A 24,755-nucleotide genomic window follows, 5' to 3' on the forward strand; every position below is an offset into this window, starting at 1 on the left:
ACGCACATAAACACCCCGTAACCAGCCAATAGCAGTGAATATCCATAGTGCCCAAATTGTGGTCTTTAAAATACCATTTCCCCCATGTACATGTTTATATTATTTAAAAAAAACAAAATCAGTGGGAGGATGAATTAAAAACTAATGAAACCGCTTATACTGTTGGTGGATGTGAATTGGTGCAGCCACTATGGAGAACAGTATGGAGGTTCCTCAAAAAACTAAAAATAGAGTTACCATATGGTCCAGCAATTCCACTTCTGGGCGTATATCCAGAAAAGACCAAAAACTCTAATTCAAAAAGATATATGCACCCCCAATGTTCATAGCAGTACTATTTACAATAGCCATGACATGGAAGCAACCTAAATGTCCATCGACAGATAAATGGATAAAAAGATGTGGTATGTATATATATATATATATATATATATATATATATATATATGTATATGTATATATAAAAATAAATAATGGAATGTTATTAGGCCATAAAAAAATGAAATAATGCCATCTGCAGTAACATGGATGGACCATGGACCTACAGATCATCATACTAAGTGAAGTAAGTCAGAGAAAGACAAATATATGATATCACTTATATGTGGAATCTAAAAAAAAATACAAATGAACTTATTTACAAAGCAGAAATAGACTCACAGACATAGAAAACAAACTTATGGTTGCCAAGGGGAAGGAGGGGAGGGATAAATTGGGAATTTGGGATTAATAGATACATACTACTATATATAAAATAGATAAAAAAAACAAGGACCTACTGTATAGCACAGGGGAGTATATTCAATATCTTGTAATAAACTATAATGGAAAAGAATCTGAAAAAGTATTTATATGTACACATATATATGTATAACTGAATCACTGCTGTACACCTGAAACATTGTAAATCACAATTAAAAATAGTATAATAATCAATAAAGAAAAAAAAACTAATGAAAATGGTTACCTATAGGAGACTAGGAAGAATAGTGGAAAAGAGATAGAGAGGGAAAATATTTTTTTCTGATTTCATTTTGTTTTTATAGTTTGAATTTGGAACGATATAAGTGTTTTAAAAATTAAATCTTAACGTAAAGAATAAAACTATTTTTAAAAAACAAGAGCAGCCTGAAACAAATGAACCTAGTTTTGTATCTAGATGGTGGCATAACGGCACAGAGAAGGATTACTTCAAATAATTTTAGAATCAGTATTTTGACTGCATCTCTTGTGGGATATATCTTATAGACAAGAATAACCACAAAGGGATCTTAATGTGCATTAAGTAGTGTTATTTTTAGTAATAATGTTGGTATTATGTTGAAACTCATAGGAGAGAGCAAATAGTTAATGATGGCGTTATTAGGAACTGTAGTTTTCAGCATAAGGAAAAAGAGATACAAATTAAGAAGCTAAGTAAAAACTTGGTAATATTTGATTTAAAATGGAAAAATCAGTATGACCTCATGACTTAATTTTTTCTTTCTTAAAATCTATATTTTTCCTAACTTTGTCCACTGAAATGGTCTAGGAGCAATGGCAAGTCAATAACGATAAATGTCCAGAAGTGCCCAGATTGTGGTCTTTAAAATACCAGTTCATACTAAAAGGAACCAGGGCTCTTTAGGGAATTGGATGAGTTCAGGTCCGGACCATTGTTTCTTACAAAAAAGCAAAGAAGCTATCAAAGACTCTTGGAGTTGTACCAAAAGAAAACAGGAGCCAACACAAAAGGGACTCCCACTGACCAAAAATGGGTAACTTTGAGCCTCAAAAAGAACAGTAACTATAATAAGTTGAAACATCTAATATATTTTAAAAATCCATGAGTCCATAATGATATCTCCCACAAACCAAAGAAAGCAACTTGATCACCTTTGGAGGTTAATAGGACATCAGTTCATTATTATGAAAATTAGGAAATGAAGGCAAAGGATCAAATATTTATCTTGACTTTTCTCTGAATTGTACTTGAGTCACCAAGTAGTTAATGAAAACTTACTTTTTAGCAAAAATCCAGCTAGTTAGTGCAAATGGAATACAGAACTAAAAAAGTCATGATTTTATAGCCACTTATATGATAATGGTATTAAACACAGGTCATTAATGGTTGCAAAAACCATTAGATGAAAGTTTAATGGAAAACTTTATTTTGGACAAATCAGGCTGACTGCAGCCTGAATCCATGGATCCATTTAACCATCACTGAAAGTGGTGCACTCAGATATTAAATGCCTCCTAAGTACTAGCAGCATCTATGAAATATGCTTGCCAAAATATTTCAACTTGAAAGCCATCCAGCCTGTATATTTAACTACTAGATACAGGAAATACAGGGTGTGTATGTTAAATGACTTCATAAGGAAGATATCAGCCAAATCCTAAACATGGGAGATTCTATAGAACAATGACTTGTTTTGTTTTACAGATAGATGTCATGGGAGGAAAAGAAGTGGTCATAGTGTTGCAGGAATGGGAGGTGTTGGCGTCGGGAGTGATACCGATTCAAAAACAATTAAAAGAATAAATTGTAATATGTATCTGGTTTGGATCTGGATTTGGACATAGCACTTGTAAAAAGATATTGAGGAATATTAATTTTTTTAAGAACTTAGGTGTGATAGTGATATTGTAATATTTTTTAATTTTTAAATTATGGGGTGACGTGATATGACTGATGGGGGGAAGTGGAAGATACGTAGATGAGCAAGAATGGTACAAAACTGATAATTTTTAAAGATAGGTGATAGGGTTCATTAGATTTATTTTACTATGTACTTATTAAATAATATATATTTGCCTGAAACATATATCAAACCCTGACCAAGACAGTGTTTTATTCAACTTTTTGACCTCTGCCATCTGATAGGCAAATAGTGGTATTTTGTGGTAATTCCTTTTTTTTTTTTTTTTTTACGGTACGTGGGCCTCTCACTGTTGTGGCCTCTCCCGTTGCGGAGCACAGGCTCCGGACGCGCAGGCCCAGCGGCCATGGCTCACGGGCCCTGCCGCTCCGCAGCATGTGGGGTCCTCCCGGACCGGGGCACGAACCCGCGTCCCCTGCATAGGCAGGCGGACTCTCAACCACTGCGCCACCAGGGAAGCCCCCTATTTTTTTAAACTTATTTTGTTTTTTTCATTTGTTGTTCCTCAATTTGTTCCTAATTGAGTGTAAGGTTTTCTATGCACAGTGCTATGCTAAGTAAATTAGATAAAAGTGGCCTCACTTCTCCAGTAAATTGCACATTTATGTGGACACACTCACACGGTGGAAATACAGGTGAGCTCAAATAATACAAGCTCCGAATGAATATTTGGGTATTTTAAACATGATACAGATTGTATTTAAGAAGAAAAGGACATGGGATAAGAGCCTTTATATCATGATGCAGTGTATTTTAAGAGAAGGATATAATTAATGTGAAAGTTGGAATTGATGGCTGAGTGCTGTGGAAACTAGTCCACTTCTTTTTCTATTTGTACTTTTTTTGTTGGCCTGTTGACCTATTGCTTGTTTTCTTGACAGTTCTCTTTACCTGATTTCCCTTTTATAGGCCAATTCTTACAGACTTACTTTAGCGGCAATAAAAAGGAAAAATGAAGAAATAAATTGTACACTACTCTCTAAAACCAGTATGTTCTGTAATGAGTAGGGTTAAAACTTTGGAATAAGAACATGGTCAAAACGTCTTTTAAGTGGCTGTCTGATTATATATTTGCTATAAAACTACTTATGTCTCTCTAGGTTGGCAAATAAACAAGATAAGGAAGGGGCTTTAGGAGAAGCTGATGTGATTGAATGCCTGTCTCTGGAAAAACTGGTCAATGAGCACAAGTGCTTATGTCAAATAGTAAGTTTTGGGGGTTCTTCTGCCCTATGAATTATGTTCGGTATAACTTAGTTTTTGTAAAGGTGATAAGCAATTAGGGGGTAGGTAGCTAACAAAATAATTTATTAGTGTTTTTAAAAAAAATTTTTAACCTGTTCTCACTGTGTTTTAACAGTTCTCACTGTTCATTTGATATTATTTATTACAGTGATATTTGTTTTCTATTTAGTTGTTACTGACTTCTATAAGCTATCTTTCATGATTTCAAAGACTTTAGGTTTGCTCTTTGTTTAAGACATTGCTGACAGGACCTGTAAGCTATACAAACATGTCATGCTATAAATTTTATAAAATGGTAAAAGTATAAATACAAAATTTATACTTAGGGGAAGTTTATAATGAATTTTAAAAAATTATATCAGGAGAGTTATCATACAGTCTTGAGAAGATGGACTGAGGATTTAATCATTTATTCTGGTTTCAGAAAATGATTGTTAGGCTGTCAATCGTAAAAGATGGTTACTGGGAACTCCCCGGCGGTCCAGTGGTTAAGATTCCGCACTTTCATTGCCAAGGGTGCAGGTTCGATCTCTGGTTGGGGAACTATGATTCCACAAGCTGTGCGGTGCAGCAAAAAAAAAAAAAGGGCTTCCCCGGTGGCGCAGTGGTTGAGAGTCAGCCTGCCGATGCAGGGGACACGGGGTCGTGCCCCGGTCCGGGAAGATCCCACATGCCGCGGAGCGGCTGGGCCCGTAAGCCATGGCCGTTGAGCCTGTGCGTCCAGAGCCTGCGCTCCGCAACGGGAGAGACCACAACAGTGAGAGGCCCGCGTACCGCAAAAAATAAATAAATATATGTTAAAAAAAAAAGATGCGTACTGCCATAAATTCCCTGGTATAACAAATTAAAACTTTCTGCGATTTTTAATAAGTAAGGGTGTTTTTCTTCTGTAAGTTCAGTTTTGTCAGTGAGTTTGTTTAAAATTTAACTGTCAACTTTTTGTGTCATAATCGCTCTCAAAACTTACAGATATGATCCATAAAATATTTCCACTCCTACGTACATACTAATGTAGTGATCATTTCAAGGGTGTGTTTTGTAAGTTGAAGCAGGTGCTTCATATCATTAATTTAATGGGTTAATTAATTTTGATTCGCCAGTAATTATATCTTAATGGTTTATCAATAAATTTTTGTAGAGATCTTTTAGTTTTAATCTTTAAGTCAAATAAATTGCTGTTTTTAAGGAACCTTGTTCAGCAGTCTTGGGATATGGAAAGAAAATTGACAAGTCCATTAAAAAAGGCCTTTATTGGCTGCTACATATCATTGCAAGAGACTTTGATGCCTTAAATGAGCGCATCCAAAAAGACACAGCAGAACAACGTGCTCTTGAGGAACAAGAGAACCGAGAGCGGGCTGAGAGAGTACGAAAATTACGAGAAGAAAGGTAAGTAGATTAATTTTGTAGCACAGTGCATATGAAAAATCAAAAACACCACACTTTTATTAATAATTTTTTTAGTTTTGTCTATTTAGGTTCCTCTTTTTGTATGAAGGAAGATACTAGGTAAATTTTTTATTTCTGTAGACCTGCACAAGTTTGGTTGATAGGGTTCTAAGTTTGGTTGATAGCACAATTGGCATCTATTTGTGGGAAGAGGCCAGGGATGCTGCTAAACATTCTGTGATGCACAGGACAGTTTCCCATAGCAAAGAATATGTCAGTAGACTGAGAAATCCTTCATTAGTCTCAGCAAAGATAGAAGGTAAGCAGTTAGTGGATCAGCCAGCTGAAGCAAAATCTGATCTTCAACACTTGTTTTGTCTGAAAGTGGACTAAATTGCACTATCTCAGGTTTTAAAACATGCTTTTAAAATTATTTTAAAAATATGTTGCCTAAAGGGAAATTTAAAAAATAAGTTTAGCAAACTCTAAATTAAAAAAAAATGTTTATGTAAATTCTACCACAGAATCAGTTATAATAATGTTAATGCTAGAAGAAAGTACTCAGATTTGATTAGAAGTTGAATTTAGTTCTTAATCCCAAGATTTCTCTTTCTTTCGCCACTGACATGGCAGGGGAGGGAAGAAACAAAAAGATTTCTAAGTGAGCTCCTGTGAGATCCAAAGTGGTCTTCCATCTACCTAAGTAATATTGGCCTTCCATTTGCTTTAACAGTTGCAGCCTGGTAGGCAAGAACCCACTAACTGCCCTTGGTGAGGTGCTCCTTTATGTTGTCAAGGAAATCCTCTGATTACTGGTATCTTTCATTTAATTCAGAGATAGGACTTAAAGGAAAATATTTGGAGAGATAACTCTTCTGTCCTCAAGGGCTCAATAACATGAGCAGGTCAGTCATCTCAGTCTCTCTTGATAACAATATGAGGTTTTAGTTCCTATGAGAATCTTTATTTTCTATTCTAGTGTATATTTTCATGATATAAAGCTCAGTACAACCAGTCATTCATACAAATATGCCTTCCGTGTGTTTATAAAAATAAAATATATGGCCATACTTTTCTAAAGGCTTCTTTGCTTTTTCTCTACTTAGAAAAAACAAAAAGAACAAAAAAATTGAGTTGGGTAAAAGAAATCTAATTAGTATTTTTTTTCAAGTTTTTACTTTTTCCATAAAGATATTCCAGGTCATGTTATGGCAGGCTTTTCTGGTACCCCATTCCCCTTTCCTCCTTTCTCCTAGCCATGCCACTTGTGGTCTGAGTCCTCTTCTGTTGAACAGAGACTGCATAATTAAATTTAGACAGGAGTAATTAAAAAAAAAACTTTTTATTGTTAAATACAATCTAATAGGTTTGGATTTTTTGTTGGTTTGGATATTTTTGAAAAAACAGTAAAACAAGCTATTATTGGTATCTGAAAATAGTATATTAATACCAGATACCTGAAATTGCTTACTAATAAATGAGTAACATTAATGACTGTTGGGACTTCCCTGGTGGCGCAGTGGTTGAGAGTCCGCCTGCCAATGCAGGGGACACGGGTTCTAGCCCCGGCCCGGGAAGATCCCACATGCCACAGAGCAACTAAGCCCATGCACCACAACTGCTGAGCCTGTGTGCCACAACTACTGAAGCCCGCACGCCTAGAGCACATGCTTAGCAAAAAGAGGGGCCACTGCAATGAGAAGCCCACACACTGCAATGAAGAGCGGCCCGTGCTCACCGCAACCAGAGAAAGCCTGCGCACAGCAACAAAGGCCCAACGCAGCCAAAAATAAAAATAAATTTTAAAAAAAAATTAAAAAATAATGACTGTCCTGTAAGTATGTTTATATACAGAGTGCTTTCACATATATTACTTTACCTGAAATAACCCTATGAACTATGTATTTTATCCACATTTATGGGAAGGCAGAGGCTCAGGTATCCAGATAGATATCCAAGGTCACAGAAGTAGCAAATTGCAGATCTCTAAATTTTGGCTTCCTAGGTTCAGAATGAAAGTATATATCTTTCCATCATAGAACTTAATTAATAAGTGCCATAGTAATGAACATTGACATTGTTATACTATTGTTATACAGTCTAGTTGCAGATCTACAATACTTATGTTTCTATCTTCAGCTGCTTCTTTTAGTAACTTATTACCTTCATCTATGGGGCAACATTAGCTTTAAATCACAGAGTAATAAAATTCTCAGTAGTAACTAATATAGAAATACTTATTTAATCTAAGTGATATAGGGCAGCTTATTTCTATAGCCTCTTCTACTTATGCAAAGCAACAGTTGTTATCTAGTTCATTTATGATATATAACTAGACACAGCTCTTAAGATGAAGGTTAACAACAGGACTTATTTATCTGGTTAACATCAGTGAAGAGGATAGCATTTGTTTGGGAGGGTAATTAATAAATTGATAAATATAAACCTTTGTTACATAGAAAAATAATTAATATGCATCACTGATGTTAAGAACTCAGTCATAGGGAATGTCATTTTGTCAGCATTTTTTTTTTTAAATTTCTTTCTCTCTCTCTCTCTCTCTCTCTCTCTCTCTCTTTCCTTCTGGCTGCGTTGGGTCTTCATTGCTGCGTGCAGCCTTTCTCTAGTTGCAGCCAGCGGGGTCTACTCTTCGTTGTGGTGCACAGGCTTCTCATTACGATGGCTTCTCTTTGTTGTGGAGCACAGGCTCTAGGCACGCGGGCTTCAGTAGTTGTGGCACCCGGGCTCAGTAGTTGTGGCTCGTGGGCTCTAGAGCGCAGGCTCAGTCATGGCGCACGGGCATAGTTGCTCTGCGTCATGTGGTATCTACCCGGACCAGGGATCGAACCCATGTCCCCAGCCTTGGCAGGCAGATTATTAACCATTGCACCACCAGGGAAGTCCTGTCAGCATTTCTTTCTTTTAAAATTCAAATAATTAATCTTTACATGGGGATAGTGGCCTGTTACCTGCATAAAGATATCTGAAAATCTCTCAGTAATTCAAAACCATGTCCAGATGTTTAAATTACTGAACTCAATAGCCTTAAACCTATTGGAAATGTTCTTAAACATGGTTCAGCATTTTCTCATAAGGAATTCCGATTTTTTTCCCTCAAACAATAGAGAACAAAGAGAGCGAGAGCAGGCTGAACTCGATGGAACCAGTGGTCTGGCTGAGTTGGACCCAGAACCAATTATTGTTAATCCTTTCCAGCCGATAGCATCTGTAATCATTGAGGTATGGATGGTGGCAAATGTAATTTTTATGTCTTAAGTTATAAAGTTGGAAGTTCAGAAAGGAGGCAGGGAGATAGAAGTATTTCACCAGAGGTTGATTATTTGTAAAAGAAATTAAATGGGGGAGATGGGTTAAAGGTTTGCTGCTTTTTCTTCCTCTTCAGATTTACCTTCTGATCTAGTATAAAAAGGGAAGATGACTTCAGAATTAACTGAGAATGAAAATAAAGATTGAATGTAGCAACTATCACAGTTACTGTTCTGATAAATTTTTTTTGTCACTTATTTCATATGATAATAGTATGTTTACTCATATTTACATTATCTTTATCCCTGTATTGCTATTACTATCCCTTTACAGTAATATTTAGATGCTTATGGTGCATTATAGTACATAAATGATTTTCTAGTTATTTTCCTAGGATACTTAATGTTTGAGACTATAATAAATTCTCTTATATCTGAATGTTATTTATTTTAATTTTAAATGTCAGAAGTTTTACCAAAATTAATGTGTAGATTTTAATCATGAAGAAGTTATGGGGTTTTATGTGTGCGTGTGTGTGTGTGTGTGTATGTGTGTCCGTGTCTGTCTCTCTGTGTCTTTGTTTTCATTTGCTACTGGTGTTTGGAGTTTGCATTGGCCCTGCTTTAATCACCTTCAGCAGCTATGCCTCCTCAGTGGCAGAGCTTCCTAAATCTCCTCTCCGTTCCCTCAGAGCTTAATGTGGCAGGTGGCTTGCTGGACCCGCCTGTATGTTCTCTATTCCTCTTCCCTGTCACTGCCTCCTTCCACACAGGTACTCATCCGGAAAGGTGGATGATTATTTCTTCCTTGGGGCTGCTGCTGAGGAGGGAGGCAGCTCCACAGGTAAGAAGATGAGTGTAGAGTTTTTGGTGTTGCTTTGTGTTTGCCAAATAGTTGGTAATATGAGATATTTGGTCTGAAGTTAGTTAGATACTAGAAGGTTAGCTGTATTTAATCTTTTTATTAACCCCATTGCATTTACCTTAAGCGTGTGCTTTTCTAAGTATAGTAAAGCAGTCTTAATAACTTGAGCTATTGTTTTGTGTCCATACTATTAAATATGGTGTTTGTCAAGTTTTATATTCTTTTAAAAATATTGGTAGAAGAAAAGAAAATCAAGTTTGGTTTTTTACTTTGAAACATTGATTTACTCTATATTTGTAATAAAGCTCACCTTATAAATAATGACCAATTATTTTATAGTACCATGGTTGTAAATTACTTAGAAGGCCTTAGCACTTCTACCAACATTGTATTTTTCACGATATAAAGATATGAACAATACTGGTATACAGCACAGAACATCTTATATTGAGGTCCCTGAATTAATTAGTGGCATGGGGAAAGTACAGTTATTATGCTTTTAAAATACAGTAATTTTAAGAAGATCATCAGTAAAGGAATGAAATAAATGAAAATAAATTATCCATAGTCTCTCTTTTTCACCAGGCAAATTTTCTTTTCTTCCCCGTAAAACTTCTCCTTTAAAATATTACCTTACATTCATTCCTTTGATTTTATCACAGACAATAAAAATGGTGAGATATTGGTTCCAGAATAGACAAACAGATCAATGAAACAATAGTAACAAACCAAATTATATATAAGCATTTAGTGTAAGATAAATGTGGCATTTCAAATCTGGGAGAAAAGGATATTGGGACAACTGAACAGTCATTTGGAAAAAAGTAGAATTATTGAACACTGTGTACCAAATTAAATTTCAAAAGACTTAAATGTATAAAAAAAGAAGACTTAAAAATACTCACATAATACAGTTAGACATTGGTATATACTTGGAGGAGGTTGAAACTTTCAAAGCAGGACAATGAGGCCACAAATCATAAAGTGAAAAATAGGTAGATAGTATTATATTCAATATTTAAAGAGATGTTCTACAGAGTTAAAGACAGAAAAAAAAACCCAAGCTAATCCTAATGAAAAATATTTGAGACCCAGGAAACAACAAAAAAAGAACCCTTAAAAATTACTGTGTAAATAATGAGACTCTAGTAGAAAAACGAGCATTGGGTTATCATGGGTAGTTCCTTAAAGAAAAAATTAAAATGGCAATAAGCATATTTAATAACTTATCTTCAGTTGTATTGATAATAAAAATATTCAATGATAAATCAACACTGAGGTAAAAAATATTTATTAGTTTGGCAGAGATGTAAAAGATTGGTAATGATTAAAAAAGCATTAAAAAAGATGTCACGGGGAGGACTTCCCTGGCAGTCCAGTGATTAAAACTCTGTGGTTCCACTGTAGGGGGTGTGGGTTCGACCCCTGGTTGGGGAATTAAAATCCCATGTGCCGAGTGGCGAGGACAAAAAAAAAAAAAACGATACACTCTCTCAACCCTTTGCCTGTGGTGTAATTTTACTTTAGTTTTTCTGAAGGAAAGTTTGTAATATGGCACATTTTAAAATGTGCTTACTCATTGATCCAACATCTTGACTGTTAGGAATTTATTCTAAAGAAGTAATTCAATGATTATATTTCTTATAATAGTGAAAGGTTGAAAATCACTTCTTTGTCCATTGATTGGGTATTGGTAAAATAAGATGATAGAACCATTCAAAACGATTGTATAATTGATGAAAGTAGTAATGGCTTACACATATAGCATTATATAATATTTTCATAGCTAACACTTTATTATGTATGTGTTATGCAATATTCTAAGCACTTTATAGGTTCATTGACAAAGAAAGAAATGTATATTCTTAAATTAAAATTTCAATTCTTTTTTGTTTAAAAATATACATAAATATGTATATATAGACAATCAGTCACATTTATGTATGTTTGTGGATGGTGTATGTCTGTACATGTGTGGGGTAGGCAAAGAAAAGCACGTCTTTGTGACTATACGTCAAACAGTGGTCATCTCTAGATTGTGAAATTACTGGTAATATTTATTTTCTTTCTTTATACTATCTCTGTTTTCTGAATGTTTGACAATTAACATGCTTTAATGATAGACTCAACAAATAATTTTTTAATAGAAATATCACATTGCCTGGAAGTTACAGAATGCTCTTGGATTATTTGATTTCTCCCTTAATACTATCTTAGATATGACTATTATATTAAAAATGATATATTTCATTTTTGTCAGAATGAAAAAAAACTTGAAAGAGAGAAAAAGAGGCAAAATGTGGAGGAAGACAGTGATGGCTGTCCCCTGAAACATAAAATGGAGCATGAGCAAATAGAGACACAGAGCCAGATCAGTGACAGTAACCAAAAAAACAATGGGTTCGGAATAGTAGAAAATTATAAGGAGGCATTAACACAGCAGTTGGAAAATGAAGATGAGACAGACCAGCAGTCATCAGAATCAGGTGATAAATCTAGTTATTAAAAATATATATACTTATTTATTTTTATATCTATTTTATTTATTTTTAAGTTTTATATATTACATATAACATAAATAATACATATAAAACTTAAAAATACCTCTTTCATTTGTCATGATTATTTTCATAAAAAATGTATCGCAAGATTTTTCATCTCCAAATGCGTTATTTATCATGGTTTTCTCTTGAATTTTAGGTAATCATTAGTCAGTTTGCTAATTTATGTTTTTATTCATGATGCCTTAAAATCTAGTCCTTTGTAACTTAAAAGAATTTCAGCTGAAAATGCATTTTCAAAAATTTGGAATATTGCACAGCCCCAGGAATCTTTGGAACATATTTAAAACCTTTAAAGCTTTTGGAGGTTTGTCTTGTTTTTCTTAATCCTCATAATGTTATGATCAGCATCAATTCCTTCATTTGCTTGTTATTTCTATAGGATGCAGACATAATCAATTGAACATTTTGAAAGTTTTATCAAATAGCCATATTACTCTTATTTTAATATTATACAACATCTTCAATTCATAATTATTTTACTTTTTCTAAGTGGTTATGTAATTTAACAGGAAGTTCACATCTTTTGGTATCATAGAGAGAGCCTCTGCCTTTGGACTCAAGACATCCTGGGGTAGCATCCAGACTTTCTCACCTACTAGATATATGTTACGTTATATAGTGTTCTTCAGTCCTCGTTTCCTCTCTAAAATGGGGTTGTCATCTTTTTTTTTCACCAGGCTTTTAGGTTTACTTATAATAAAAGTAACCGTATGGTGTTCCTAGCACAGGGCCTGACACATGGGAAATACCCAATAATCATTGCTTCCTTGCCATTCCTAGTTAGCAATATGGTTCCATGGTATATAAGAATTTTTGTACAGTATCAAAGAGTTTGTGAAAATAAGATCTCAGTCCCTGAGCTGCAGGTTAGCTAAATGGATATTTTGCTATATAGAAATAATTAGATTTGAAAGTTATAGTTTTGTAATTTGGGAAGTTAGGGTAGCCACATTTGTACCCATATCGCTCTATCAACAGGGTAAAACAAAAAGTAGACTTAAAGTGGCCTCTCAATATATTGGAAGAACTCTTTCAAACACTAATATGTTGTTAAAGAACAAAATGATTTGGTAGATGATTTGAAAATATTATTTAACACAGCACTATGCTATTTACCATAGCAGTCCTCGGGTATATTATTCTCATTATACAGAATAGGAAACCAGGGCCTTGGAGAGGTTGAGTAATTTAAGATCATATGTCTCATCTGTGGCTGTACTGAGACACACTTCCCTTAACTTCAGGTCCTCTGCTTCGTATCCTATGCTTGTCCATGACCCTGTTCTACTGCCCATCCGAAAGTACCATATGGTTCTGGAGGTTCTCTTTCCTTTCTCCCAGCTGTAAAGCTTACAGCTTTAATTGTAAAAAGATGTCTCTGTTTCTATCTAGAGTAAAATGTCTCAAGTGATACTAATTTACTTAGAAAAATAATGTTTCTAAATATATTTGTATTTCTCATTGCTTTATAGGTTTCATAGATGTTGGCTGCTTGTTGTGTAACAGATAATTTCCATTTTAGAAAATGTATTATATATATAAATTTAGCAATTTGGGATTGTCAGTGAAAATATTTCAGTGACTATGATGTTTGGTTATTTAACTACTATGCCATTCTGGTTCACGTTGTTAAAGTTTACATGTTAACAACACAGATGCACTTAAAATGTTCATATGTGCCTAAGTGAGAATCTGTAAATAGTTATTTTTAGAAAGATTACAAATTCAATTCTGTAACGTCTAACTGTGAGTTTTGGTTACATATATTTATATTGGGCATATCTTATTTGGGGGTTATTTTCATGGATAATGTGTTTAGATTTGATTGGGGTGTTTTTTCACATTTCAAAGGATTATTCTTGGGCTTATACCTAGAATCATTCTGTATATCCTATTGAGACAAACCAATACCTCTCCTTTTTCCCCAGGTCATTCTGAGTTTCATGGAAATCCCTGCAGCTAGATAATTCCATTTACTTAGTATGATATATGGGGAAAAAAATGTTACTTTTGGAAATATGGACTTTTTTTGTATTCCAAATCACCTTTCATAGAACTTAAAATATGGCTTTTTGCCATTTGTGTCATATTCATCAATCATTCATCCAATAAACCATCACTTAAAAATTTATTCTTAGTAAAGGAAAGTTCACAGTTCATTATTGGTAACAATTTTTAAGTTGAATTGAAGATATATTCCTATGGTAATAATAATATCAATATTCTAATTCTGTTCTTTAGTTTTTATTATAGAAGTAACTTCTTCACAGAGGCATAAAGTTTCATGTTTATATTCTTACAGATAACAGTAAAAAGAAAACTAAGAAGCTAAGAATGAAAAGGAGCCACCGTGTAGAACCTGTTAATACAGATGACTCTGTTCCTAAGAGTCCAACACCACCCCCACCTCCTCCTCCTGGTGAGTTAGTTGATGTTGATACAGAATTTAGAAATACTGGTTTAAACATTGAAGAAAAAGAAAGAAATTATGCAGTTTTTATTCAGTATATTTATTATCTTGTGAATTGTGAAAAAGGTAGAATTTTTTGCCCCATCTACTTTATTCAGAATTTATCAACGTAAATATCTGTTGCTTTTTTTATTCAGAAAAAATGTTTTATGAAAGTAAAAAAAAAGTAAAAATTAATAAGAAAACTTTACCTAAGCACTTCTTATAATGGATTCAAGTCCTATTTGAAATATCAGTACCCAGATTGCTAAAAGGAATTTAAGTTTAAGGAATGGATGGCTAACATGAGCTTTTAAAAAATTAGATCTTTCATCCTGAAAGTTACCATTTGAAACCAAGATGTGTGAGTGTTTCCATTATATTTCCAACATTCATGCCGACCTCCTAAGCTGTTATGAGGATTAAGTGGAATACTGCATATAAAGCACTGGGACATACTAACTGCACAATAATAGTAATTTTTTAGCACTGGGCATAGTACCTCCCATACTCAATAAATATCAAACGTATATATTTATAGTTTCCTTTTAGCCCTGCTAGAAGGCTTTAGATGGTAACATTTTCCTTTGAGAATTATTTTAAGACTCATTTCTAGTATTCCATTTAATAAGTGTACATTTCTTTTAGTCTCTGTTGGGGGTTAGAATAGTAGCCTAAGGTTATTTATGATGGTAGTGAGGATGCTTATATTTTTAATGAAAGGTAAATAAAAATTTTAAGCAGATATTACCAACCTATAATTACATTTTTAAATAGAAGCCATTTAAAATGGGTTTATGGTTAGTCAGTACTGCATCATTCAGTATATATGAATTGATATTGAAGTTATATACATTCCTGTCAAGAAAGGGATCCTCTCAACAGAGCTAAAGAGATATTGTTTAACAGTGTTTTTAAATGTTTTTCTTTTTCTTTAGTTGGCTGGGGAACCCCCAAAGTCACTAGACTTCCAAAACTTGAGCCTCTTGGTGAAACACGTCATAATGGTAATGCAAAAGGATCAGTTTTCAAAGCTCTACGTTTCACATTCACTTTTCTTTACCTCATTACTTCAACAAACTTTTACTTTTGGAAGCCTTTCAAATCCACAACCATCCTTTTTCATTATACTCCACTTTTTTTCATTTATTTTTTTTCTATTCTTAAGTGCCCTTTGCCTCTATATAATTTGATTTGACCTTTACCTTAGAATACAGAGGTAAAGACCATCAGAGCTTGTGTTTATCCATTATATATTAATGTAAATAGTTGTGAAAGGGAAAGATTTTTAAATATCTTAAATATGAGACAGTACATTTATAGTGTTAAAAACTTCATTGTCCTATATATGCTCAATATACTCAATGATAATGTCGCATAATTGTTCTTTCTCTGCTTCTAATGACACTCAGCTGCTGTATATTACAATGAAGTAAAGAGTAACACAGTTTGTAAGATCAGAGACCAAATCAGTAAGCCAAATAAAGTTCAGCTAAATAGAAAGTTACTAAAGGCTTCATTGACTAAAGAAAACACTTTTTTTTGGATGAAATTAACACAAGGTTTAGTACAGCCAGTATAGGGCATAAGAACGTCACCTGGAAAACTAGAGAAAGGACAGTTGGGAGTAGAGAACTGCCTTATACAATAGGCAGAAGTTCTGATTTCAGACCATCAGCCCAGACCAGATTCTTTTAATAAAATATTTCTAAAATGCAGAAGGATAATTTTATATATATATAGTAACTCAATAAACTTCTTTATCAAGAACATTTCATTTCCTTTCTGATAGCTCTGTTTACCTGATCTAGAACTTGGTTTCCTAAGAAGACCCATTTACTAGGGAAAAAAAAAAATCAGAAGTTTAATCTTTAGAAAAAGCTTATATATAATTTGAAATTATATTGAACTGTATAAAATATTTTATTCAAAAAGTATATAAATTTAAATGTGCTGGTTGCTTTCTTTTTCTGAATACTGTGTCAATAATGAAATATTTCTTCATAACCATTAGTGAAAATTAAAAGGTTTTTTTCAATTCTAAAGACAGAAAGTTTGTCCTTAGACCATATCAAAATTACAGTGAAATCACATGTCTTTTTGGTTGCTGACTTTACATCATGATGTTTTTATTGACTATAATAGGTTAATTCCTGTTTTATTACACTCTGAAATTGTGTATGCTAGACTGCATTATCAGTTTAAATATTCACTGTGTTGTTAGAAACAATTAGATAATGCTAATATATGTGTGTATAAATACATGTGTGCATGTGTTTATACACAGATATATTAGCATTATCTAATTGTTTCTAACAACACAGTGAATATATATAAATACACGTATATAGAGAAAAATATTAATTTCTCATATAACAGGTACTATTTTTTCTTACTGAATTGGGCATCCAACAAACAACTGTTTTGTATCTGACACCACCTAAAACATTGGTGATGCCAAGATGAATAAGACATAAATTCTACTTTTCTGGGGATCCTAGTCTAACAGAAAAGATAATACTCCAGCTTACTATAGTATATGTGACAATTCACAATATATGGTAAAAGGTTCTATGGTGTATAATTGGAGTACTGTGCACAAACTGCCTAGACAGTGAAAGTGGTATTAGAGCTGGGCCTTTGAAGAATGAGAAGAGTCAGTAAGTAGAAGGAACAGAGTATTCAGATGTGGAGAGGTGGGAAAAGACATCGCTTATTTGGAAAATAGTATGAAGTTACTTGTGACTAGAGCTTAGGTTCATGTGGGTAGAATGGGTAAGAAAGAGGAAGTTTAAAGCTACAGAAAGTGCTGATCCTTGAATTATGGCTTATAGCCAGATTGTTTAGGGCCTCACATGTATGTTAAGATGTCTGGACTCACTATAATTTTACAGGAGACACTATACATTTTTAGCAGAGAAATAGTATTATAAGGTTTATTGTTTAGGATAATAATTTTTGTCACAATGTAAAGTATAGACTAGATTGTGGTCACACCTGAAGTAAGGATCCCAGTTAGAAGCTGTTGCAGTAGTCAGAGTGAGAAGTGAGGATAGGAATTGGAATTGAGAATAAAAATGTATGCAAGGAATATATGAACAGTTATAAGTACTATATAATGAATGGATGTATGGGATAAAAGGAGAGAGGAACAGGAAATTATTTGGCTCAAGGAGCTAGAAGGTTGGTGCTATTTCTAAGACTGAAAATACATGAGGAGGAAGGAAACCTGCTCTGGAGGTGTCTGTAGGCTTATCTATTTGGAAATTTCTATAAGCCAGTACAAATAAGATTCTGGAGCTCTGGAGAAAAGGGACACAGGTGGGTGGGAGGGTATGTAGGTAGTTTGTTTTTTCAGTTGTCATCGCACAATAGGAACGCTTTGTTCTGTAACAGATGTTCTGTAATTGGTTACTGAATGAATGCAGTTGAAAGAATGATAGTTTCCTGTTTCTGAGGGAAAGTATGCAGAATAAGGAGAAAAGAACTAATGGTAGCATCTGGGGGAACATTATAGTTAGAAACAAGTAAAAAAGAGGTTGAAAATGGGCTAAAAATGTTGTTTGTTGTTTGTTTTTGCTTTGTTTTTCTTTGCTTTCCTGTATTTATTTTTAAATTAGAACTCCTGGGAAAGAATTATAATCAATTAGTTAAGTTTAAGACCACCATTGTTCTAATATATCAGTTAATTTTAAGTATGTATCAATAAATTTAACTTCTCAGAGCAAACAATTAGACATCCTAACTTCACAAGTTTTAAAATATCTGTATTATTTTTTCTCATAAATTTTAAGGCAAAGTATACCTTATCTAGGTAAAAAAAGATGTACAATCAACTCTGCTTTCATTAACGGAGAAGAAAGTAGGTATAATAAATTTAAAATTTTAATTAAAAAGCTTAAATTAGTTTTTAGTGTTTATCATGAGATTTTCATCTGAGATGCTGATAGTTGCCAATTTTATAATCTCATTCTCTTCTCTTCCCTAACTTTGTACACATTTATTTGAATGTGGTTGATGGCAAGTAGACAACAGATACATGACAAAGAAGGGTAAATAATTAAAAGTTAACTACATTTGGGTTTGGCACTTAAAATTTACTGAGATGAAAAACAATTTGTTGTAGTCAAATTAGGAATTAAGGCAGATTCTTATTTGTTCTTTGATTAGAGACATTTACCTTGATGGCAATTTAATTTTATTACTTTTCTAATTTCTTTTATTTTCTGTAAACCTCACTCTGTGTAACAGGTAAGACAGATGCATTCTTCACTTTGTAAATACTCTCAATCTGTACTTCATCAACATGTTACGTGTTATACATTATGAGAAATAGATCCAAGATTCTGTTAGCCAAAAATACGAAGTGCAAAACTAAAGAATATTTTCAAATCTTAAAATATGAATCAAGATTAAATTTTGTATGTTAAAAAGTTTGAAGCCCTTTATAAAAATGGGTGTCAATTAATTTGGTCATATCAGTTGGGCACTATGATCAACTTATATCCCCTACATTTAAGGCAATAAGAAACCTATTTTGTGTATAATGATTTAATTCTGGCAGTTAAATACAGAATCACATTTAATCAAAAGAAACTTTTTCCTTGTGATGATTAAATTAAATCAAATACAGAATTAAATACAGAATTATTCTGAAATAATACAGAATCAACTGCAAAAAAAAATAATTTCTTGGGAGGGAAAAAGATACTTCTTGCCATGTGTATGTGATTTATCTTTTTAGTAGGGTACTTTTAAATTCCAGAAGTAAAACATAATAGAAATGGTATTCATTCTGGTTTAATCTTGAGTTCTGTTATGTGTTATAATTCTCATTAATTTTGAAATCAAGGAATTAGAAAAGGCATACTTTAAATTTATCAAAATAATTGTTATAATTTTAATTATAGCAATAGTAATAACTGTATATACTACATGACTGGCATATTGCTAAGCACTTTAGGTACATTAGCTCATTTTAATTCTTCTAGTAGCCTTGTAAGATGGGCAATTTTTTGTGTAAGGAACTTATACCCCAAGGTCATAGCTATAATTGGCAAAATCAGGATTTAACTTAGGGTGTCCAGCTTTGACATCCATACTTTGAATTCATTATATTATACTATTACATTAAGATTTGTTAGAGCATCATTGTAGCTTAGTAGTTGCTTTAAATTTATAGTTGCTTGAACAATTGTTTTCTCCTAATTTTTTTAAAGAGGCAAGAGTATACAGTTTATTATTTAAATTTTTTTTTGTTAAGTAACGATATAACTGTGGCAAATCAAGTATTGTCTATGGTATAGTCTGGTAGAGGCTGCAAACTGATGACACAAGGCAAATCTGACTGTTTAACCAAACTGATGTTCAAAATGTTTGAAATAGGGGGTACATGATGTTGGTATGTCTCATTACTGGTGGTGTTAACCTTGATTATTTGGATAAGGTGGTATTTGCCACATTGTAAAATGTTACTGTTTTCCCTCTTTGTAATTGGTAAATATTTTAGAAGTGATTCTTTGAGATTATGCAAATATTCTGTTCTCCACAAACTGCAGCCTACTAGTTTTGGCCTCCATCATTGGACTGTGTCTGCAATAATTATTACTGTGGTATTTGCCTAATGGTAATTTTCTATTTCTCTTTCTTACATTGACATTTATTCAGATTCATTATTTTATTTATTTTTTATTTTTTCCTTCCAGTTTTATTGGGATATAATTGATTTAAAGCACTATATAAGTTTAAAGTATACAGCATAATGACTTGACTTACATACATCATAAAGTGATTATCACAGTAAACTTAGTGAACATCCATCATCTCATACAGATAAAAACAAAAGAAAAAGAAACTTTTTCCTTGTGATGAGAACTGTTAGGATTTATTCTCTTAACAACTTTCATATATAACATACAGCAGTGTTAATTAATTAATCATGCTTTACTTTACATCCCTAGTACTTAATTATTTTATAACTGGAAGTTTGTACCTTTTGACCACCTTCGTCACCATACAAAGATACTACATTATTATTGACTATATTCCCCACTCTGTACATTTCATCCCTGTGACTCATTTATTTTGTAACTGGAAATTTGTACCTCTTAATTTCCCTCACCTACTTCACTCATCCCCTGCCACCCCACCCGACTGCCCTTGCTACCCACCTCCCCTGTCCAGCAGCTATCTGTTTGTTCTCTGTATCTATGACTGTTTCTGTTTTATGTTTGTTCATTTGGGTTTTTTTAGATTCCACATGCTAGTGATATCATACAGTATTTGTCTGACTTGTTTCATTTAGCATAATACTCTCTAGGTCTACCCATGTTGTCAGAATGGTAAGGTATCCTTTTTTTTTTCTGGCTGAGTGGTATTCCAGTGAGTGAGTGTGTGTGTGTGTGTGTATGTGTATCACATCTTCTTTATCCATTCGTCTATTGATGGGCACTTTAGGTTGTTTCGTATCTTGGCTATTGTGAATAATGCTGTAATGAATATGGGAGGTGCACATATCTTTTTGAATTAGTGTTTTTGGTTTTTTTTGGAAAAATACCCAGAAGTGGAATTGCTGGATTGTATGGTAGTTCTATTTTTAATTTTTTGAGGAACTTCCATACTGTTTTTCATAGTGGCTGCTGTGCTGTTTACTTTCCCACCAACAGTGCATGAGGGTTCCCTTTTCTCCACATCTTCACCAACATTTGTTATTTGTGTTGTTTTTGATGATAGCCATTCTGACAAGTGTGAGGTGATATCTCATTGTGGTTTTGATTTGCATTTCCCTGATGATAGTGAAGTTGAGCAACTATTCACGTGTCTGTTGGCCATCTCTCTGTTTTCTTTGGAATAATGTATATTTAGGTCCTCTAGCCCATTTTTTAATTGGATTGTTTGTTTTTTTGATGTTGAGTTGTATGAATTCTTTGTATATTCAGATGTTAACCCCTTATTGGATATATCATTTGCAAATATCTTCTCCCATTCAGTAGGCTTTCGTTTTGTTCATAGTTTCCTTGCTATGCAAGAGCTTTTTAGTTTGATGTAGTCCCATTTGTTTATTTTTGCTTTTGTTTCCCTTGACTGAGGAGACATATCCAAAAAATATCATTAAGACTGATGCCATAGAGTGCACTGCCTATGTTTTCTTCTAGGATTTTTATGGTTTCACATTTTACAGTTAAGTCTTTAGTCATCTAAAATTTATTTTTGTATATGGTGTGAGAAGGTAACCCAGTTTGATTATTTTGCATGTAACTCTCCAGTTTTCCCAGTACCATATATTGAAGAGACTGTCTTTTCTCCATTGTATATTCTTGCCTCCTTTGTCATGGCCTTTTTTTAGTGGCAGCCCTAGTTTGCAATATACATTCACAATGAATCCAAGTCCACTTTCAAATAATACTATACAACTTAACAGGTAGTGTGAATACCTATAATAACCAAAGAATCATAATTCTTTCCTCCTGTCCCTTGTTTCATTGCTATCATCCATTTCATTTATATATAAGCATACATAAGCATATATATAAGCATATATAAGCATACATAAGCATTTATATATAAGCATATATGTACATAAGCAAGTATATATAATCAGATACATTGTTGCTATTAATATTTTGAACAAACTGTTATCTGTTGGATCAATTAAGAATATGAAAAATAAGTTTTCATTTTACCTTTACATATTTCTTCTTTGATACTTTTTCTTTATGTAAATCTGAGTTTCTTATGTTTATTATTTTCCTTCTGTCTGAAGAACTTTTAACATCTCTTGCAAGGCAGGTCTAATGGGAACAGATTCCTTCAGTTTTTGTTTTTCTGAGAAAGTTTTTATTTCTCTTTTACTTTTGAGGAATAATTTTGCAGGGTATAGAATTCTAGGTTGGTGGCAGTTCTTTTTTCTCTAAATACTTAAAAAATTTCACTCTACTTTCTTCTTGCTTGCATGGTTTCTGGGGAGAAGTTGAATGTAATTCTTACCTTTGTCCACCTACTGGAAAAGTGGTTTTTCCCCCCTGGCTTCTTTCAGGATTTTTTTTTCCTTGATTTTCTGTAATGTGAAAATGATACACCTAGATGTAGTTTTGGGGACATTTATCCTGCACAATGTTCTCTAAGTGTCTTGAATCTGGTGTTTGGTGTTTGACATTAGTTTGAGGAAATTCTCAGTCATTATTGCTTCAAATGTTGCTTCTGCTCCTTTCTCTCTTCTCCTTCTGGTATTCCCATTACATGTATGTTAGACCTTTGGTGCTTGAACAGTTCTCGGATGTTCCCTTTTTTCTTTTCAGTTCTTTTTTCTTTTTAGTTTTCAAGGATTCTATTGATATATATCTCTTTTCCCAGCCATGTCCAGTTTACTAATAAACCCATCAAACGCATTCTTCATTTCTGTTACAGTGTTTTTTTCTCTTTTCCCAAAAGCATTTCTTTCTGGTTCTTAGGACTTCCATCTCTCTGCTTACATTTCCCATCTGTTCTTGCATGCTGTCTACTTCATCCATGAAAGCCCTTAGCTGATTAGTCATAGTTGTTTTAAATACCTGGCCTGATAATTCCAGTATCAGTGCCATATCTTGTTTTGATGCTTGCTCTGTCCCTTCAAATTGTGTTTTTGCCTTCTGGACTTTTTTCTTGATAGTCCAGCATGATGTACTTGGTAAAAGGAACTACTGTAAATAGGCCTTTAGTAATGCCATGGTGCTGTGTGGTGGCAGGGGAAGCATTCTATGTTCCTGTGATTAGGTCTCAAGTCTTTTAGTGAGCCTGTGCCTCTGGACTGTTAACTTCATAAGAGTTTCTCAATTTTTTTTTCTCCCCCATTAAGTGGTACAGAATGGCTAGGGCCAGCTGGAATTGGTTATTGCTCTTCCCCAGGTGGGTTAGGTTCTGATAATACCCCAGCAGGTTAGACTCTGGTTAACTAGTTTCCTCTGAGTGTGGGCCTTGTTAAGAACAAAATACTCCAAGGTATTTCATAATGGTTCCTTTTCCCCTGCTCTGCTGTGAGCAGGAGGGGATTTTTCTCCAGTATTTACTGTGGGAATTTGTTCAGTCTCCTGGAGCTGAGTCTCACAATATCGGCGGGGGGGGGGGGGGGGATCCCCCTTATGACTTAATTTCCCTGGAGTTTCTAACTCTCAGGCTTGTCCACACTGAGCATCCAGCATTTTGTCAATCACATTTCAGGTTTTCCTACCTGGGCACTGGGTCCTTCAGCACTTTCCATTCATGAATGTCTGGCCTGGTAAACTGAGACTTCCTGTGTTTGCCTGTCTCTCCAATATTGAGGGCAGTGGTTTATTTTGTGACCTCCCCTCTCTTATGGATCCCAGAAGAACTGGTGATTTTTTAGTCTGTTCAGCTGTTTACTTCTCGTTAGTATGGAGTGACTTCTAAGCTTCTTAAATGCTGTTAGGACTTTGCTAAATTAATGTTTGTTAAGTAGAGCCCCTGGCCTCAGTTCAAAAAGACCAGAAGAGAAATTGAAATAGATAAATTACTCACAGGTCCTGGAGGAAGTACATGACATGCTTCAAGGGTTCCACAGTGAGAGGTGGGAGGTCACGGCAAGCTGTAGGCAGAGAGAACTGCAGTACCTGGGCCACATGCCTTTATTAGGGTCTGTGGATGGAGTGCTTTGGGGTTCCCAGGCTAAGGCCAGATTGGTCAGTTTAAACCAAAACAGCGGAGTTTTGGTAAGTTCCTCTGGGGTATTATCTAAGGGAAGGTGAGGGAGACAGTTGATCACAAAGGCCATTGGGGAAGTTATATCAGGAACACACATAACATACATAATCATTTACCTGTGATTCTGCAGGCTGTTTTCTAGAGCATGTTCTTGCATGAGGTGCTAGTATCTATTTAAGGCCCCCACAGGCTACTTGGCCAGACAAAATAGATGCTGAGGCAGCAATACCATGGAGTAGCTTAGCTAAACTCCGGCACATGCAGAATTGGAAATGGGCCCCTAAATATATTTTTAATATATTTATTTCAAGTAATCTTGAACACCTGTGCTTCTAGAATAATTTTAAGGTAATAGGGCAGAAAATACTTACTGAAGGTTTCCATATGCTATTAAATTTATAAACCTAAATTTATGGTAATTAAGGGCTAGGAACTTATTATGAAGTACAAATTAAGACTGTTTCTGCATCAAATATGCCCTAAATCAATGAACTATATTGAAGCATCATTGTAAAAGATTCCTATGTACCAGAACACTAAGATAATTAATGAATTTTTCTCTGCAAATTCCTAAAAGTAATAGCCATTGGATAAGGACATGGATTGTACAAATACTGATTTTATCAGGGCTTTGGC

At 34.0% G+C, this 24,755-nt stretch overlaps 1 protein-coding gene across 2 annotated transcripts in view; it reads left to right on the plus strand.

The window, feature by feature from the left end:
- ARL13B (ADP ribosylation factor like GTPase 13B) overlaps positions 1 to 24,755 on the plus strand; it is a 74,105-nt gene that overhangs the window by 48,179 nt on the left and 1,171 nt on the right. Inside the window, exons 4-9 of one of the 2 annotated variants that reach the window (XM_029215468.1) lie at positions 3,746 to 3,851; positions 5,077 to 5,279; positions 8,405 to 8,519; positions 11,671 to 11,896; positions 14,277 to 14,393; positions 15,362 to 15,430. In XM_029215468.1, coding sequence (XP_029071301.1) covers positions 3,746 to 3,851; positions 5,077 to 5,279; positions 8,405 to 8,519; positions 11,671 to 11,896; positions 14,277 to 14,393; positions 15,362 to 15,430 — 836 coding nt within the window. The remainder of the gene's footprint in view (positions 1 to 3,745; positions 3,852 to 5,076; positions 5,280 to 8,404; positions 8,520 to 11,670; positions 11,897 to 14,276; positions 14,394 to 15,361; positions 15,431 to 24,755) is intronic. The other variant, XM_029215469.1, reaches the window with a different exon arrangement.

Source organism: Monodon monoceros, unplaced genomic scaffold (assembly GCF_005190385.1).
Source record: "Monodon monoceros isolate NGI ecotype Baffin Bay Population unplaced genomic scaffold, NGI_Narwhal_1 Super_Scaffold_11, whole genome shotgun sequence".
NCBI classification, from domain to species: domain Eukaryota; kingdom Metazoa; phylum Chordata; class Mammalia; order Artiodactyla; family Monodontidae; genus Monodon; species Monodon monoceros.